The sequence below is a fragment of the Danio rerio genome, chromosome 5, assembly GCF_049306965.1.
Source record: "Danio rerio strain Tuebingen ecotype United States chromosome 5, GRCz12tu, whole genome shotgun sequence".
Classification (NCBI taxonomy): domain Eukaryota; kingdom Metazoa; phylum Chordata; class Actinopteri; order Cypriniformes; family Danionidae; genus Danio; species Danio rerio.
In genome coordinates this window covers 67,785,033-67,802,281 of record NC_133180.1, presented here as the reverse complement: position 1 = coordinate 67,802,281, position 17,249 = coordinate 67,785,033, and the positions used below count along the sequence as shown (strand labels likewise).

The following is a 17,249-nucleotide window of genomic DNA, read 5'->3' as shown; positions in this document are numbered from 1 at the left end:
AACAACAACAGGAATTAGTCCAAGGCACTCGAGTGTCTTGGACTAATTCTTGTTGCTTCAACAATTACTATTTTAATTTTCTGTGAGGGGTAGGTTAAGGTTTGGGGTAGACGTTATTAAAGCACACAATGAAATGAGTTATTCAATAAGTAATCTAATTAACTCTCCCTAGGTTCGACTATAGATAATTAGCATCATCAAGAGACTGGTGTAACAACTTCAGAGAGAAATGGTTTGCTTGCCATTTTTATTTTTTTTTGCAGACAACATATTATTTTAGAAATGAAACACTTGTGGCACATACAAAATCAATTTATTTTCAAAATAACTTGAACTATTCATAACCTCTAAAGAATTAACCAAAAAATAATCCATTTCGGATTTACTCCTAACTTACAAAGTACACTGAACGGAGCAGGATAGAAAGAGACATTGTTTCAGAAACAGTGCATCTATTCAGTCATTCTTCAAGCGTGGTCAGTCTGCACTGCTTTCTCCAGTTTCTGCATGCTCTTCCTCTGGCTCTTCTACGGGTTCTTCAGCCTCGTCTGCAGGTCCTGCAGTCGACTCGTCCATGCTTTCATCTGCCTTTTCTGCTACCGGGCTGGACTGTGGAGCCTCCTCGGACACATCCATCTGCTGAAGAGTAAGCCATTTGTGACATTCATTAAGCGTGAAGTCATTGCTCATATGGTGTGATTAATCAAACACTCTATTTTGATTGGAAATGATCCAACTTTACAATTCCCCTGGAGATAAACAGTTGAGTTTTACCTTTTTTGAATTCATTGATCTGACCTCTGGGTCTGGCGGGAGCACTTTTAGCTTAGCTTAGCATAGATTATTGAATCGAATTATAGTTAGATTATGTAACTAAGACCGACAGAAAATGAAAAGTTGATGTCTAGGTCAATAAGTTTAGGAACTTTACTATCATTCTGGTGGAATTATCAAAGATCCTGGCTGCCATACTATGATTTTAGCCTGCGAGATGCTAATGGTCTAATCCAATTCAATGATTTATGCTAAGCTATGCTAAAATTCCTCCCAGCGGACCTAGAGGTCAGATGAGTGGATTAAATAAGGAGAAAACTCCACTGTTTTAACTCTTGGGGAATTGTAAAATGAGCCCATTTCTAAAAAATGTGGAGTGTTGACGTACCTCTTGTATGTGTGCATGGCTGGAAGAGATGATGATGAGTTTTACCTGTGGTGGTGCTTCAGATGTGTCCTCCTCTGGAACATGGGCCGTCTCTTCCTGCTCCATGGGCTCTGCTACTTCTGCTACTTCCCGTCTGGATGGGACCTGGTGGTGGTGGTGGTGTTTTTCTTGTGGTGGCATTGGCTCAGTAAACACTATGGGTTTTGGGGCTGGGGGTTCTGCTTGTTGTACTGGTGCATGCACTGATATATGCTTTGGTAATGGTACCTGAACAGACATTAGTGGAAAAGAGCATACACCCAATAAATAAACAAACAATCAACACCTAATATATTTATTTTCAATCTTCTAATACATTTTTAATGAATTTGGCGAAGACAAAAATTAATATACATGTTAAGACTGGAAAACAATTCTGTATGAGCTCATTGCAATTACAGGAAATGGATTTTATTTAATCTACTTTACTCAACACATGAAGTAGCCATAAAGCTTTTGTACAGTGTGAAGCTGTACAGTAGTAGAAAAAAGAAAACCAAGTAATTTGTGGTGTTTTAAAGTCTAAATGTTTGCACCTTGACATCTTTTTGTTTATACTTAATTAGCTAAAAAATAAATATAATACCTGTTTATTTTAGTATGATCAAAAAATAACTTTTTTAATGGCTAAAAAAATAGTGTTTGCGAGTTACATCATAAGAAACATTGTTATTGAACATTAAACATTGCATATTTTCCCAGTATCGTGCAGCCCTAGTTTGCACCTCATTTAAATTTATTTTCAGATAACATGGCTGTTTCAACATAATAAGCTCAATAAATTGTCACTGAAGTAAATCTTAACTTTAACCAAGAGGGTTTTGTGACAGCACAGTAGGCTTGTTCGTCTCCTGAATACCCAGACATGCTATTTTTTAAAAGAAGAACTGCTAAGTGATTAAAAACTTTTAAGAATGGAGCGATGAAACTCATGAAGCGACATGAAATTGTTCATGTTTAGCTGAAATCTATTTGATTTGGACTGATTTATTGTTTAGTTTCATTTTGTTACATTGTGCTTTTGACTCTATGAAAAATGTATCGGAAAAAGTATTGATCAGGAACCGGTATCGAATTAAAAGTATCAGAGTCAGTATTAGATTTGAATGATATCTTGTTAGGGATGTAACGGTATTGTAAATACCGTCATACCGCAATATTAAATTTTTTCGATATTACCGAAGTCGCATGACTCGGTAAAACTATAGGTCTTCTGAGAAAATTTGCTCAGGCGAATGAAGCGAACGGGAGGTAGCTGAAACTTCATTTCCCATCAGCCCCGGCGTGGCCATAATCCTTTGCGGTCTGTTGTCGCTACAGATCCAGTAATGCGGAAATGGAGTGTGCTGCTAGTAGCGGAGATGAAAAAAAGATGGAAATGATCGAAACCTAAAGCGGGTGTTGTCGCCGCGCGCGTGCTGAATAGCGGTGCTGTCGCGCGCGTTCTGATCAGCTGTGTTGTGGCGCGCGTATTGTAAAGCGCCGAGGGGGGGTTGAGCGCGCATACTCAAGAGAGGTGTTGTCGTGCGCCTACTGAAGGGCTGGACTGGACGGAGGTTGTGTCGCGTCGCGGGGGCACTTTTGATCGTTTTGGAAGGGCATTTTCTATCCAAGACTAAAAAGGGCGTGTGCACTGCACAGGTTGAGCCCTATGTGTGCACGTGCCTGCAAGTTGGGGAATACGACTAATAACAGTCATGGGGACTGCAGCAGAAACACAGCACACTGTTCAGATTGATGCAGACATTGACTTGTACCGCAAAGAGATCTCTATCTCACTCATGGTTTGTCTTCTCAAGTGGGGGAAAGACAATGCACAACGTTACCCCACTGCTGTCAACATGGGCCAAGTCATATCTCTGTCCCAGAAACGTCAGTCCCAAATGAGAGGTTTTTTTTCTGTTGCAGGGGACATTGTAAATACCCAGAGATACCAGCTTTTACCAGATTATATTTATATGATAATTTTCCTTTAAACCCATCTCTATCTAAGTGAGTGATTAAATGTTGAATGTGATGAGTTTTCAACAATACTAAATTGAAACGTTTTTTTTTTTACATGGTTTAATAATTTTTTGTTATTAAAATTGAAGTTCCTGTTTCAAAGCTTACAGATAGATGGCTAATTTGTATGTCATTGACATTTTTGGCACTTTTTTGGAGTATTTTCAAAAGTTTTTTTTTCCTGTAAATGATTCAATAAATACCGTACCGTGACATTCATACCGAGGTATTACCGTACCGTGAAATTCTGATACCGTTACATCCCTATATCTTGTTAAAACTAATGTTATAAAACTGGTAATGTTATAAAAAAGCATTGATAAGGAAACGATATTAAATACAAAGTATTAAAATCTGTATTGCAATTAAAGGATAACTTGTTAAAACAAAATTTATGAAACTGGTATCGAAAAAAGGATCAATCAGAAACCGATATCGAATTCAAAGTGGAATCGGTATTGAAGTTAAACGATATCTTGTTAAAACTAAATTTATAAAAGTGGTATCGAAAAAAATATTAATCAGGTATCAGTATCTAAATCGGTATTGAAATTGAATGACATCTAGTTAAATCTAATGTTATAAAACTAGTATCAAAAGATGTAATAATCAGGAACCAGTATCGAATTCAAATATCAGAATCGTTATTAAAATTTATTTATATTGAGTTGAAACTAATTTGATAAAACTAGTATCGAAAAAAGTATTGATTAGAAACCGGTATCGGAAACGATATTGAAATTGAATGATAGCCAGCCCTACATTTGAGTGTGCTTATGTGATATGACAGAGCCGTAAAATTGCCTTGCATTTTAGTTATTTAGTTTTGTCATCAGTTACAAGGAAGTATGTTATTATATGAAAGAAAAAATCTACTGCTTCGGTCTCATCGTGACATACCTCTCGCTCTTCCATTACTTCTGGATGTTGTATTTCAGGTTGTGGCTCAGGCTCTGGTTTCCTGTTGGTGGCTTCCAGGACGGTCATTATGGAGGTTGGAATGTGAGCTTGCTATAGAATCAATAAACAATGGTTAAATCAAAATGATATAGAAGTAAAATGTATAACAAGCTTTTTCTTCTGAAACCCTGAATACACAAACTATTTCTCAATACACTGATATGGCTGTGGCCATAATAAATCAGCATGTCAATCATTTCTGACAGATTAAATGACCCTAAAGACTGGAGTAATGGTACTGAATATAAAGCTTTGACATTACAGGTAAATACTTAAGAGTTTTTGATCATATCAGTTCAACCTAGGTCAGCCTGAGAAAAAGAATCTTTCAAAAAAATCTTTAATTCAAACGTTTGAGTAGTGTGTGAGTGTACACTGGTACAAATATATACAGTAGTCAACATTTGAAGTGGATGAAAACATTCAATCAATGTTGTCCTAAAATTATTGAACAACACCCATTATTTTTGTCTTAGGACAATTTTGAACAACTGTTTTGATCCACTTTGAATGTTGACTACTGTATTATGACATTGGTATAACTTAGGTATTATAATCTTGAGGTAATTTGAGGACATCTCTCAAGTCCTCTTAATTCAAAACTTCTAAAATCATACTTAGCATGTGTTTTACATTCACTGGTTTACGTGTAGGCCATATAATAAGCATTTTTACAGCACACAATATATATTACACCTATGGAGAGTCCTCATAAACCACCAAAACCAAAATGTGTGTGCCATGTGTCTCAATAACCATTCATTCCCAGATTAGAGATGTCTGTGTATTGGATTTTTGCCTAGATGTGATGCCAATATGTTTTGTTGGTGTTTTTGGGAAAGTTTAAAATGACAAACGTCTTTGTTTGTGATCTTCATTCGCCATCAACATAATTTTCCATTTCAGCCTAATGCTGATGATTAAAATAAGCAATTATATTTAGATTTAGAGGTCCAATATTATTGTGTATCCCAGGAAACAGCTACAGTTGAAGTCAGAATTATTAGCCCACCCTGTATATTTTTCCCTCCAATTTCTGTTTAACGAAGAGAAGTTTACAACACATTTCTAAACATAATAGTTTTAGGCTGTTTCACACAGAGACGTTTGCTTCGGAAACTGGTGCATTTCCCCCGTTAGCTCGGTTTGTTTGGCATATGTGAATGCAGCAATCATGCAATCAATTGGTCTGAGACCGCCTGAATATGGTGGTCTCGTCTTGATCGAAACAAACTCTAGAGCGGAGCGATTGTAGTGAGAAAGCAACACGGTCCAATGAACTATTGAACCAGGCTATATCACAGTGAATTATGGATATGTAATAGCAATATATACGGCTATATGAAGAGAAAATTAAGAGTAGGGTGAGATCAGTAAATGTGCGTTTTATGTCAAAAGCGAAAGTGAAAGCATGCTGAAATATTAACGAGAGCTGTTTATCTGTTAGGAAAATTGACCGAAATTACGATCTGATATTTTTTTTTTTATATTTTAGTCTTATAATATTTAGTATTAGGCCTATTTTGTTCATTTCTGTACTTAAACCTCAAAAGAAAGATCATCATTGATTTGAACACGTACATTTTAATCCCTGTTTCAGAACAAAGCAATCGATCTACAGGTGTGAAAGCACCCTTAATAACGAATTTATAATAACTGATTTCTTTTATCTTTGCCATGATGACAGTACATATTACTTGATATTTTTCAGGACACTAGTATTCAGATTAAAGTGCAGTTTAAAGGCTTAACTAGGTTAATTACATTATTTAGGCAAGTTCTGGAAATTAGGCAAATCATTATGTAACGATGGTCTGTTCTGTAAACAATCAAAATAAAGTAAGATTTAGGGGAGCTAATAACAATGACCCTAAAATGGTGTTAAAAATGTTTTAACTGCTTTTATTCTAAAAAAACAAAAACAAATAAGACGTTCTCCAGAAGAAAAAATATGATCGGAAATACTGCGAATAATTCCTTGCTCTGTTAAACATCATTTGGGAAATATTTGAAAAAGAAAAAACAATTCACAGGAGGAGACGCACCTGGTGAGGAGTGAAGGAGTGGACGTGCTGCAGGAGAGGCTCTCTCATCTCCGGGCAGCGCTCGAACACACTCGCCAGCTGTGGAGGCGGCAGCTGGAGGAGAACGTTGTAGGACTGGGGTTTGGTGCGCTGGCAGCACTTAACAAAACCCTCCCACACTTTCGGATACTTCCACACCTGCACAGATTTCATCAGCACAAGGTTATAAAGCGAGAGATGTTGGCACTGACTGGATGGATTATATGTATTGTACTGAGTCTTTGATCGACCTGTTTGAGGATGAGTCGGGCTAAGATGTTCATGACGAAGCCAGCCAGGCGAGGGTACATGGTGAGGGACTGGATGACGGTGCGCATTAGCAGAATGGGGAGAGGCGTCTGCTCCATCAGCTGCTGCATCACCACAGCCAGCACCTCAGACGTGTACACGTTCTTCTCCCCAAAACACAGGTTGGTGGCTGCAGAGGGAAAAAACAATGAAAGATGTAAGAAAAGGCTACTAAAACTACTACCAAAACGACAACTACTACAACAAAAACTAATGAAAACTACTACAACAACAACTACTACAACTACAACTAATAACAACTAATACAACAACATCAACAACTACTACTAATACAACAGCAACAACTACTAATAGCAACTAATACTACAACATTTACTACTACTACAACAACAACTACCACTACTATAACAACTACCACTATTACTACAACTACCACTACTACTACTAGAACAACGACAACTACTACTACTATTACTACTACAACAACAACAACAACTACTACTACTACTACTACAACAACTACTACTACCAGTATTACTAACAACAACTAATCCTACAACAACAACTACCACTACAACAACAACAACAATTACTACTACTAAAACTACTACTACAACAATTACTACTACTACAACAACAACAACAATTACTACTACTAAAACTACTACTACAACAATTACTACTACAACAACAACAACAACAATTGCAACTACTAATACAACAATTACTGCTACAACAACTACTACAACAACTCCTGCAGCAACAACTACTACTACTGCTGCTGCAACAACAACTACTACCACTACTAAATGTATTTAATTTAACTAGACAGCATCTGTATGTATATACTGGGCTTGCTGCTTATTTAAAATTCATTTAATCATAAAGATTTCTGTAATTAATCAAATAATTATGAATTAAATTTTAAATATTGCAGTTTTTTCATATCTGTTTAATGGCGTTTTTTTTTTCAAATATATTTTATGGAAAGTTTTTATTGCAAAAACATTTACAAATTTACATTGAGAAATAAGATAAAAATCCTAGCCCCAATATTGATTAAAGATAATTATAATTAAATAAACAAACAAATAAAAAGATAAGGAACGTAAAAATCAAAATTGAATGGCATCTTTTTAGAAGTACTGTGAACAAAGACCAGTATCTCTAATATTGACGTGTCAACCATTTACTATGTACCAAAAATAAACATTAAATTATAAACATTTTTTGCATGGGAAAGTTATATAAATATAAGATGAGATAACATTTTGGTATCTGTATCAAATGTTTACCAATATTTTATAATAAAAGAAAGCATATAAATTGCAAGTAAAGTATATCTGCTGCTAATGTTGTTATAATAGGGGTGAAATGATGTTGTGATAGTGTCTGGGGTCTGAGTTATAAAATTTGCGTAGAAACCTTCCTAAAAGTGATTGTACAGAATAAATATTTCCATTCCTGAAGACAAAACAACTAAATAATTGTATGACTAACAATAAAACAAAAATTGTGAATGGCAAATAAACAGTTTTTTCCTAACGATTATTGAAACTATTCTAAAGAATTTTGTATTATGTGAACTACAAACAATATTCACATAAACCAGTTACAATAAATGTCACATATTTTTGCGGTGCATTTTATCCGTTCAAACATCAGCTGTCAGTTCTAATCATAGTTTCTTTATTCAAGTTTAATGTCTATTTTCACTGTATTTTCCTGCATTTAATATTATTAATACAATAAACAGCAAATTGCAATATTTATTACTTTTCCAGAGATCAGAAAAAGTAAATAAACAGAACTAACATTATTATTAGTTCTGACAAATGTACAATTTAGTTTTTAGTCAACATAAGCCTTATTTTAGTATAATCGTTAACTTGATAATCAGAATTGCGACTTATATGCATGTTTTAATTAATTATCTAGTCTCTGTATTTAATCAACGCCGTTTAACATTTAATTCAGCACTTATTACATAACAAAAACCTTTTTCAGAAATGATATATTTCTGAACAATTGCTAAGTATTAGGTTTCTTTTTAAAGATTAACCTTTTGATATCTGGACACAGCAAGCATAAAACAGTGTGCAATATTTAGTATTTTGTCTAATTATAAATTAAATTATTCATATATATATATATATATATATATATATATATATATATATATATATATATATATATATATATATATATATATATATATATATATATATATATATATATATATTATATTATTATTTATTTAAATATATTGTTGGAAGAGATGACAGGGACTTATATGCTGGGTGGGACTGAAATGAATGAGATGATACCTTTAATGATTGACTTCATGTCACACTTAGAGGAGTCAATGTTGTGTAAGGCGATGAGCAGCTCTCCAGGAGTGAGTGGAGACATGGAGGAACTGCCTTCACCTACAGAACAACAGACCTTCAGGTTTATACACAAAAATGACCTCATTCAAAAACAAACTTCAGCCAAAGCTATAACACGTGTAAATACAAATAAATAAATGAACAATATAATAAATAAAAGCGCACACAAACACAAGAAGATAAATAGGTATTACTGTGTTGAGTGCCCAGCAGTCTGTTGAACACCTCCTTCACCACGATAGGATTGAGCTTGATGAGTTTAGGCAGAGCCTGAATCACTTCATTCTGTTGGATACAATTTAGACACTTTTATACAGGGTTTCTGAGAGAAACAATAACTAGTTTGAACCAACAGCAAACGTCTTTTATTTTTGATTGTAGTGTGTATTGTCCACAGTAATGCTGAAATAGTTGTTTTAATGTTTGAGTTGACGCAACTGACTCTCTAATAACAGCAATTCAACAACATTAATGAAGGACGGTTGAGATGAGACAAACCTTCTCCAGACCGTTGATGACTGGGATGAGGAAACGAACATCTGGCACTCGTTTGTGATAAAGATCCCTCACCCTCTCCACCAATTCAGGAGATGGCGGCACTGTGAAGATGGAGCAATACACAAAGGTAAACAACGACTACTCAGAGATGCTTTTATAGATGCAGTCACTTGATTTCTGTCTTTCACACAAACACACACATACACATATACACACACAAATACACGCACCTTTATCTGTAAGTATGTGCAGACAGCGAGTGACCAGTGTTTCTGCTCCTTTAGGACAGTTCTCCACCAGGAGCAGCAGGTCGGGAGAGTTCATTCCCATTCCTCTTATCTACAAAAATGAAGTAGACGAAGTATCGTAAATTAAGCTAATGTAAAGCTACAAGTAAAAATCCCCTCTGTTAAAAAGACTTTGAGCTGTGAAGCCACTTAGATGCAAGTGTACCAGGTTTGTTATTGTAAATAAAAAAATAAATAAACCTGTTAACAAAAGCTTAGGGATGGGTGCTGAAAATCTGTACTTTATCGGTATTGGTGCTAAAATAGAAAAGACCAAAGTATCGATAAGCTCTGACATTAACGGTTCTGCTATCAGTACTGGAAAATTATTGCTGAACAAATAATTATTTACAGTAGCAGATTTTAACTGACCAACCTTCTCTAATTTGCAATATTAGATATTCGTCTGCACAAATAGCAATCTCACATGTAAAATGTTTGTGTTTCCGGCGAGCGCGTCAAGGGTAAAAACTTTCTTGGCTGTGTGCACACACTCAGCGCAGGCTCACGCTACGCACACACACATAGCTAACAACAAAAACTCACGCACAAACAGCTCGTAAACTTGCAGACTGGCAGAAAGAATCAAGCGTGCTGTATTTCCCAAATGGACACCGACAGTGCCTGTTGCAACAAACGCAACAAGTTGTTTTCTTGTATAAGCGGAACTGCAAACAATCTGGCTAAGCATATTTCAAAAGTGAATTAACTGCAGAAAGACAAATGAAAAGTTTTTGACTGACTAGCTAAATGTACAGTACATAATCCACATTGTTATGCTAGCAATCAATCCCATAAGGTCTCTCTAAATTAGGATGATTTTCAAAGTTAAAGAAACACATTTGGTTACAATGAAAACAGTATTTTTTTCTGCAATAGCCCTAAATAAATCTTAAACATTAAAAATGCAATTACATTACTATATTTACAAATATAGCCTAATAATAAACTAATCTCATTAAGAATTTTTAAAAAAAAACTTTACAATTTTTACATTGTTAACTCCCAAAACACCTTTAACCCATTTATGTGAATGCGTTAATAAAAAATCATAAACATGATCTTATTTAACTGCTTTTTGCAACTCAAAAGGGTATTTTTAACATCAGAGAGCACAAAAAAAATAAATAATAATAAAATAAACACCAGAAAGGTCACAACTTCAGCCAGAAAAGTCAAAATTGTAGATTTTTCTCCAGAAGAGTGGTTAAAAACTGAGAGTCATTTTCCTTCAAACCATTGTACATTCTTTTACAGGATTTTTTTTATTTATTAGTTTTACAATTACTGGTTTTGTTTTATTTTACATTAAAAATGTAATAATAAAATAAAGTGTTGTTAATTCTGTTCAATTTTTTTTTGTTTGTTATTTTATTATTATTTAATCAAAAAAACACTACAAAGGTATCTATTAAGAGAACTGTTAAAGTACTAAACCGATAAATGGTATTATTAAAAGTAGTAATACCATTAAAATCTTAACAGTACCATCACTAAAAAAGCTGAAATATCAGATTTTTAGTGCTGGGCAAAAATTGATTGTAATTAATTGCATTCAAAACAAAAGTTAGTTTTTGACACAATATATATGTGTGTGCACGCTGTGTATATTTATTGTGTGTTCATGCATATATTTGAGAAAATGTTTATTTATATTTAGATATTATATATATATATATATATATATATATATATATATATATATATATATATATATATATATATATATATGATAGAAGTTATATATAAATGTAAATATCTATGTAAAACTAAAACTAACTAGTTGCAAAAAGTGAAACATTGCAGTTAACGGAAATAAAATGACAGTTTTATTGTGATTGTTATTGTGATTGTTATTGTGATTACAGTTGATTGTGATGATTCTTTAGGGGAGTGAATCATGCATCAAATGTAATAAATATATATACATTTAGCGAAATACAATAAATATAGATATAAGTGAAAGATACACGATTTATTGCTTTTTTGGGGAGTCGAACAGTGTTTTCAGGTCTATAATTTGAATAATCAAATGTAAAATAAAACTTTATAGTCTTCAAATGTATAAATAATTAAATAAAATTAATCTGTATGAAAATTACAAAAGGTACAATTTCTTGTGTCTGAATGATTGAAATTTCTATTGATATGCTAACTCAGTCACAGGTTATAAAAACGAATGCAAAAGATTAACTTTTACTCCATTATGGTTAAACTCTGCAGTGACTCCACAAATGTCATGTATTCTTAACTGTGGCTCCTGGTCAACTATAATCCCAACACAACATTGCAGATGCACAAACAATATAGATGAAACTAAATATTGTGCAGCCCTAGTTTCAACTGTAATGACTAAAACTAAAAATGCAAGCCCAGTTCCCAATGAATAGCTGCGAATAAACAATAACAATCTAAATAATGACAATTTCCACCCTTTCCCATAACCGCCTGCAACTTCATAGATTGTTCTAGTTCAGCAATTTTATTACAGATGAAGTTGGAACAAGAAATTAAAATATAAAAGAAAGAGATGAAGAGCCTCCCCTGAAAATGAGAACAAATATTTTTTTAAATATTCCTATTATGCCACTTTTAATAAGATTGATAAAAAAAAGCTCCCAATATGTTTGTGAATGCAAATGGTTGCATGTGTATCAGTATATTAGATCTGTGAAACAGCATCTCTTGGTCCTAAAGACAACACATCACTAATGCAATTTAACCAAGCCTCGGCCACTTGAGTGGGAATTATTTGATTTTGGGATATTGTGATACATGCATTCCCCCAAAAAACTCTCGGCTAGAATTAAAGCGTTTGATGGAGATCAGAAGCAATGCTTAGTGATATTAAGTAGATCTCACCTACTATATTTTCCTGCTTTTTAGCGTTGCAGATCTTTTTCATTCTTAAACAGCAACATTACGACAAGTATAATAGTAAAGAAATCCACTTTTGTATGAGCAGCATTAGTGGTGCGAGATGTTCTTACAGGCTGCTCGATGACCCGCAGCACACTGCGCTTGATGTCAGCGATAGCCTCGGTGTAGACGGCAGCCAGTTCATGCACCAGACGATGGTTGAGGGGCAGGAGGGAGAGGTAGAGGTAAAGACACTGGCGCACCGTCTCCTCCGTCCAGGGAGCTGCCACCTCTGGAGGACACAGATTCACCATTCATTTAGTTCATTTTACACTATTATTGCATCAGCATTATTTATTGTGAAATGACCGCCACCGGGAGCCCTTAAGTTTAGGAAATGTTTCTAAACCTGTATCTTCTCCAGCTCCGAACAGAAGAGATGGGGGGTTGGGATGGACCAGAAACTGCATGTAGGTGAGAGCGAATTTCTCAATGCAGTCCTTCAGATGTTCCTTCTCGTACATGCGCTTGATGAAGCTAAGAGCAGTCGACCGCACCTAAACAACATCGGGATTGTTATTATACTGCTGTGAAAATGAATATAGAGCAATAATGAACGACACACGAGTCGAAATCCACCTTTTCTTTTTCATGAGAGGTGAGATTCAGCAGGACATTGAGGTACTGGTACTGTCTGGAGGGCCGTTTGAAGATGAGCTCCTTTAATGTGGACATGCCCAGGTAAACACGTGACTGAAAGACAAACAAAGAACGCTAGAGCTTCTTACAAAATGCGTTTTTTATTTATCTAAATATTTAAGAGCTGAAGAGATGCTCCTCAAGAAGACAAAAACAAACAGTAGTACTTTATTTTAGTCTTGTGCCACTTGTTCATACCACGTACTGAGAGGAATGTAAATTACTAGGTAATAATTAGCTACTACTCTACTGTTAGTATTATTGTTAAGCCCATGTAAACCCATGTAATTACACTGTCAAAAATATAGTTGCAATCAGAATTATTAAACCCCCTCTGAATTTTTTTTCTTTTAAATATTTCCCAAATGATGTTTAACAGAGCAAAGAAATTTTCACAGCATGTCCGATAATATTTTTTCTTCTGGTGAAAGCTTAATTTGTTTTATTTTGGCTAGAATAAAATCAGTTTAAAATTTTTTTAAACACTATTTTAAGGATTATTAGTAGTTTTAAGCAATATTTTTTTCTGAGAGTCTACAAAACAAATCATCATTACACAATAACTTGCCTAATTACCCTAACCTTACTAATTAGAATTATTAACCTAGTTAAGCCTTTAAATGTCACTTTAAGCTGTATAGAATTGTTTTGAAAAATATCTAGTAAAATATTATTTACTGTCATCATGGCAAAGATAAAATAAATTATTAGAAATGAGTTATAAAACTATTATGATTAGAAATGTGTTTAAAAGTCTTATCTCCATTAAACAGAAATTGGGGAAAAAATAAACAGGGGGCGATTAATTCAGACTGCAACTGTACCTGTTAATTAACAGCTACCCAGTTTGTGATTCACAGGGGTTTCCATTTATTTATGCTTTCAGATTTCATTGGATCTTGATTTTTTGCAGACAACTTTTAATGTTGAAATGTTCACCAAGCTGATTATTATTGACATTTTTTAGTTAAATGTATAAGAATGGTGATTACACACAAAAAAAGTTGAAAACAAAAGAAAAAAACACAATCACAACATTTGAATCACAAGATATTAGCAACTGTGGTCACACTTTATTTTAATGGTCCGCTTGTTGAATTTAAGTTACATTGCATCTACATGGCAACAAATTCTTATTAGATTATAAGTAGACTACTAGGTTCGGTTTAGTGTAAGTTGACATGTACTTGCAAAGTTTCTTATAGTCAGTTAAATGTTTGTTGAATGTCTGTATCAGCAGATATTAATCAAAGTCTTTTAATACTCCAATGGACCATAAAAATAAAGTTACTGCAACTGTTAATTAAGACATTTTTACAGCGTGCCTTACTGTATATAACCCAGTACTTTTTTATTGCAAGGTAAGGAGGCAAAAACAAGAGCTATTATGGTTGTTAAAATTAATGTGAAAATGTCTGAGTGTCATTATGTGGCATTGTATTTAAATCACCACGTTGCATGAGATTTCCAAGACTGAAACTGAAACTAATAATATGTTTCTGTTGAGCTTGTGAGTGCAATGGCAGGTTAAAAGTGTTCAGATCAGTCGCAGCTTAATTTGTAACGAGTTAGAAGTATCATTTTAAGTTAGCATTTTATATGACTAGGAAATTGTTTAGTAATTAATTAATTTTATTTGTTTGTTTAAATTTGAACTTAATTTGACAGACTGTGTGTAATATGCCTTTATCACCTACAAGTTTCAATTGTGAACTCAAAATGTGGTCAACAGTTAGGGGGTTTCTGAGAAAGAAACACATTTATGTAGACTAAAATAAAGCACAATTAAAACACGGTTTTAAAACATTGTATCAGAAATGGGAGTGTATGGATGTTGCAGACCTCGTCCTCACAGTATCGCTGAATGACCTCCAGTGCTGAATCTGTGATGATCGGAGCCTCCAACACAATCTTGGTGAAAAGCCTGTGAATAAGACAGACATTTTAAACACGCCAGAATATACACGCAAGTAGTTAACAAAACTTTTTTTTTCTTCTTTTTTTTTTAAAGGGCACCTATGATGCAAAACCAACTTTTGTAATCTGTTTGGACAGAACTGTGTGTCTGTATAGTGTGTTCACTGTCATATAGAAATGATAGAAACACAATAAGATCTTTTTTTATTATTATTATTATTTCTGACATTAAAATAGGATCCCAATGCCAGTGATTTTGAGGCCGACTGCAAGGTGACGTAGAAGTGCTGTTTTCCCTGCCCACCGAATTGACTGACTGCCGTGTATTGACATGTCTCTGTAGTAACGTATAAAAACATGTCCACAGAACAGGATTTTTTTAAATAGGATTAAAAGATCTGTTCCAACTCTCTGTGATCATCTGCACCACAGGAATGAGTTGTACAAGTTTAAAATGTTTTTAAAACACTGCATGTTTGTTATGTAGTAAACATTGTAAAAATCGCTGTAATTCATTTTCGAATCACCAGAGCCGCATAGAGGTCATACGTGGACGCTTCAAGAAGGCATTCAAATACAGAGTCTAAAATGTGGATATTCTAGGATATTCTAATGTGGATATTCTGTAATAAATTATCTGATGGGTATTTTGAGCTTAAACTTTACACACACATTCTGGAGACACCAAAGGCTTATCTTACATCTGTTAAAAGGGGTTGTATTTGTCATTGTAGTTGACAATGAAAAGTGTTTGCACGACTTGCATATGGGAGCAACGCAAACATGTTGTGCAAGCGGCGCACACGTGAACCACGCTGCAAAAATGAGTGGCGTATAGCAGCAGTGAGAACATTGTAAATAAAAAAGCATGTAAGGATGCCGCCAGAGTGGCTTTTTGGTTTCTTTTCTTGTGCATCCCAGCCACAAGCTCCCTGTCTGAAAGAGTTTTTAGCATAGGGGGGAATAAAGTCAGTCAATATGTATTTAAATAGTGATGATAGTTCCTTTACTTAAAAGCTCAGGTTAATCATAATTTGATTTGTTTACAAATTTTGAGGTTTACTGTATCATTACTATTCACACCTTACAGATGTTGATCTACCTTTACCACTGCACACAATTTGTAACATTTTATTTATCAAGTTTAAGAGGCTCTTTTACACAATGTTTATTTTGTTATAAAGAGATCAGTTTTTTATTAGTTTTTAAATTTTTTGTTTAAATAATTTTGTGTTTGACTATTACAACTATTTGCCTTAGTAATGTTGGTAAATAAAAAAAAAGTGGTTAAAAAAATCTTAACATGCCAAAATATATTGTTAAAAATATATATAATTATTGATACCAGATGACATAAAACATGATATCGCGATATTTGTAAAATCGTCCAGCCCTAGAATAAAAAAAAATCAAACAAGTTTGTGAAAATAAAAGAGCAGGATGAGTAAATGATTACAGAATTTTCAGTTTTGTGTGAACTCTGCCTTTAAAAGTGATATTACGTACATTTACTGATTATATTATGTAGTGATTTTTAGTGATGATGCTTACCCGTCCCTCTGCTCAGGTCTCTCCTGCAGGCCGGACAGCAGTGTGAACAGACAGTGCTCGTAGCTGTCCAGACAGCCTGAAGGTTCCTGACTCAAGTATTCATTGTATTCGTGGTACAACAGAGAGAAGGCCAGCTCACTTCTGCTCCGCATATCCTCCAGGACAAACTGCAGCAAATCGTTTTTCTTTGTACCCTCAAACTGGGTCACCAACCGTGCAAGCAGCTTCACTCTGACCTAGGAGAAAAACAAAAAGAGAGTGTAACGAATACACTGGCTGTGTATAGACAGAAAAGTCCTCAAAAGCAAGCTCACATGGGACATCCCAGTCTGCGCAATGGCCTTCTCAGAGTAAAGGATTCGCTTGATGGCCATGTTGGCGAGTTTCTCAATCTGAACTTCTGAAAACGGCTGCACCACATCTGCCAATTTGAACACTTTTTTTCTGCCACTGGCACCGGGGGCTCTGAAGGGGGATTGAAGGAGAAGAAAACAAAAACAGACCACCGTAAGAGACCATCAAACCAGATGATTAACAGTCTTTCTGTTTG

At 34.5% G+C, this 17,249-nt stretch overlaps 2 protein-coding genes across 5 annotated transcripts in view; both read right to left on the bottom strand.

The window, feature by feature from the left end:
* lrwd1 (leucine-rich repeats and WD repeat domain containing 1) overlaps nucleotides 1-17,249 on the bottom strand; it is a 779,065-nt gene that overhangs the window by 347,895 nt on the left and 413,921 nt on the right. The window lies entirely within an intron of this gene.
* The window catches only part of sympk (symplekin), a 28,347-nt gene continuing 11,342 nt past the window's right edge, over nucleotides 245-17,249 (bottom strand). Inside the window, exons 13-27 of one of the 3 annotated variants that reach the window (XR_012406420.1) lie at nucleotides 17,014-17,164; nucleotides 16,700-16,935; nucleotides 15,074-15,155; nucleotides 13,172-13,285; nucleotides 12,942-13,089; nucleotides 12,664-12,824; nucleotides 9,617-9,725; nucleotides 9,387-9,487; nucleotides 9,083-9,173; nucleotides 8,826-8,927; nucleotides 6,480-6,667; nucleotides 6,211-6,387; nucleotides 3,460-4,216; nucleotides 1,208-2,456; nucleotides 245-639 (exon numbers count right to left, since the gene is read on the bottom strand). Coding sequence is in view for 2 of the 3 variants with exons in the window: in XM_694383.10 (XP_699475.5) it covers nucleotides 478-639; nucleotides 1,208-1,429; nucleotides 4,106-4,216; nucleotides 6,211-6,387; nucleotides 6,480-6,667; nucleotides 8,826-8,927; nucleotides 9,083-9,173; nucleotides 9,387-9,487; nucleotides 9,617-9,725; nucleotides 12,664-12,824; nucleotides 12,942-13,089; nucleotides 13,172-13,285; nucleotides 15,074-15,155; nucleotides 16,700-16,935; nucleotides 17,014-17,164 (2,155 nt within the window). In the remaining variant the exon portion in view is untranslated. The remainder of the gene's footprint in view (nucleotides 640-1,207; nucleotides 2,457-3,459; nucleotides 4,217-6,210; nucleotides 6,388-6,479; nucleotides 6,668-8,825; nucleotides 8,928-9,082; nucleotides 9,174-9,386; nucleotides 9,488-9,616; nucleotides 9,726-12,663; nucleotides 12,825-12,941; nucleotides 13,090-13,171; nucleotides 13,286-15,073; nucleotides 15,156-16,699; nucleotides 16,936-17,013; nucleotides 17,165-17,249) is intronic. The other 2 variants (XM_694383.10, XM_005165573.6) reach the window with 2 other exon arrangements.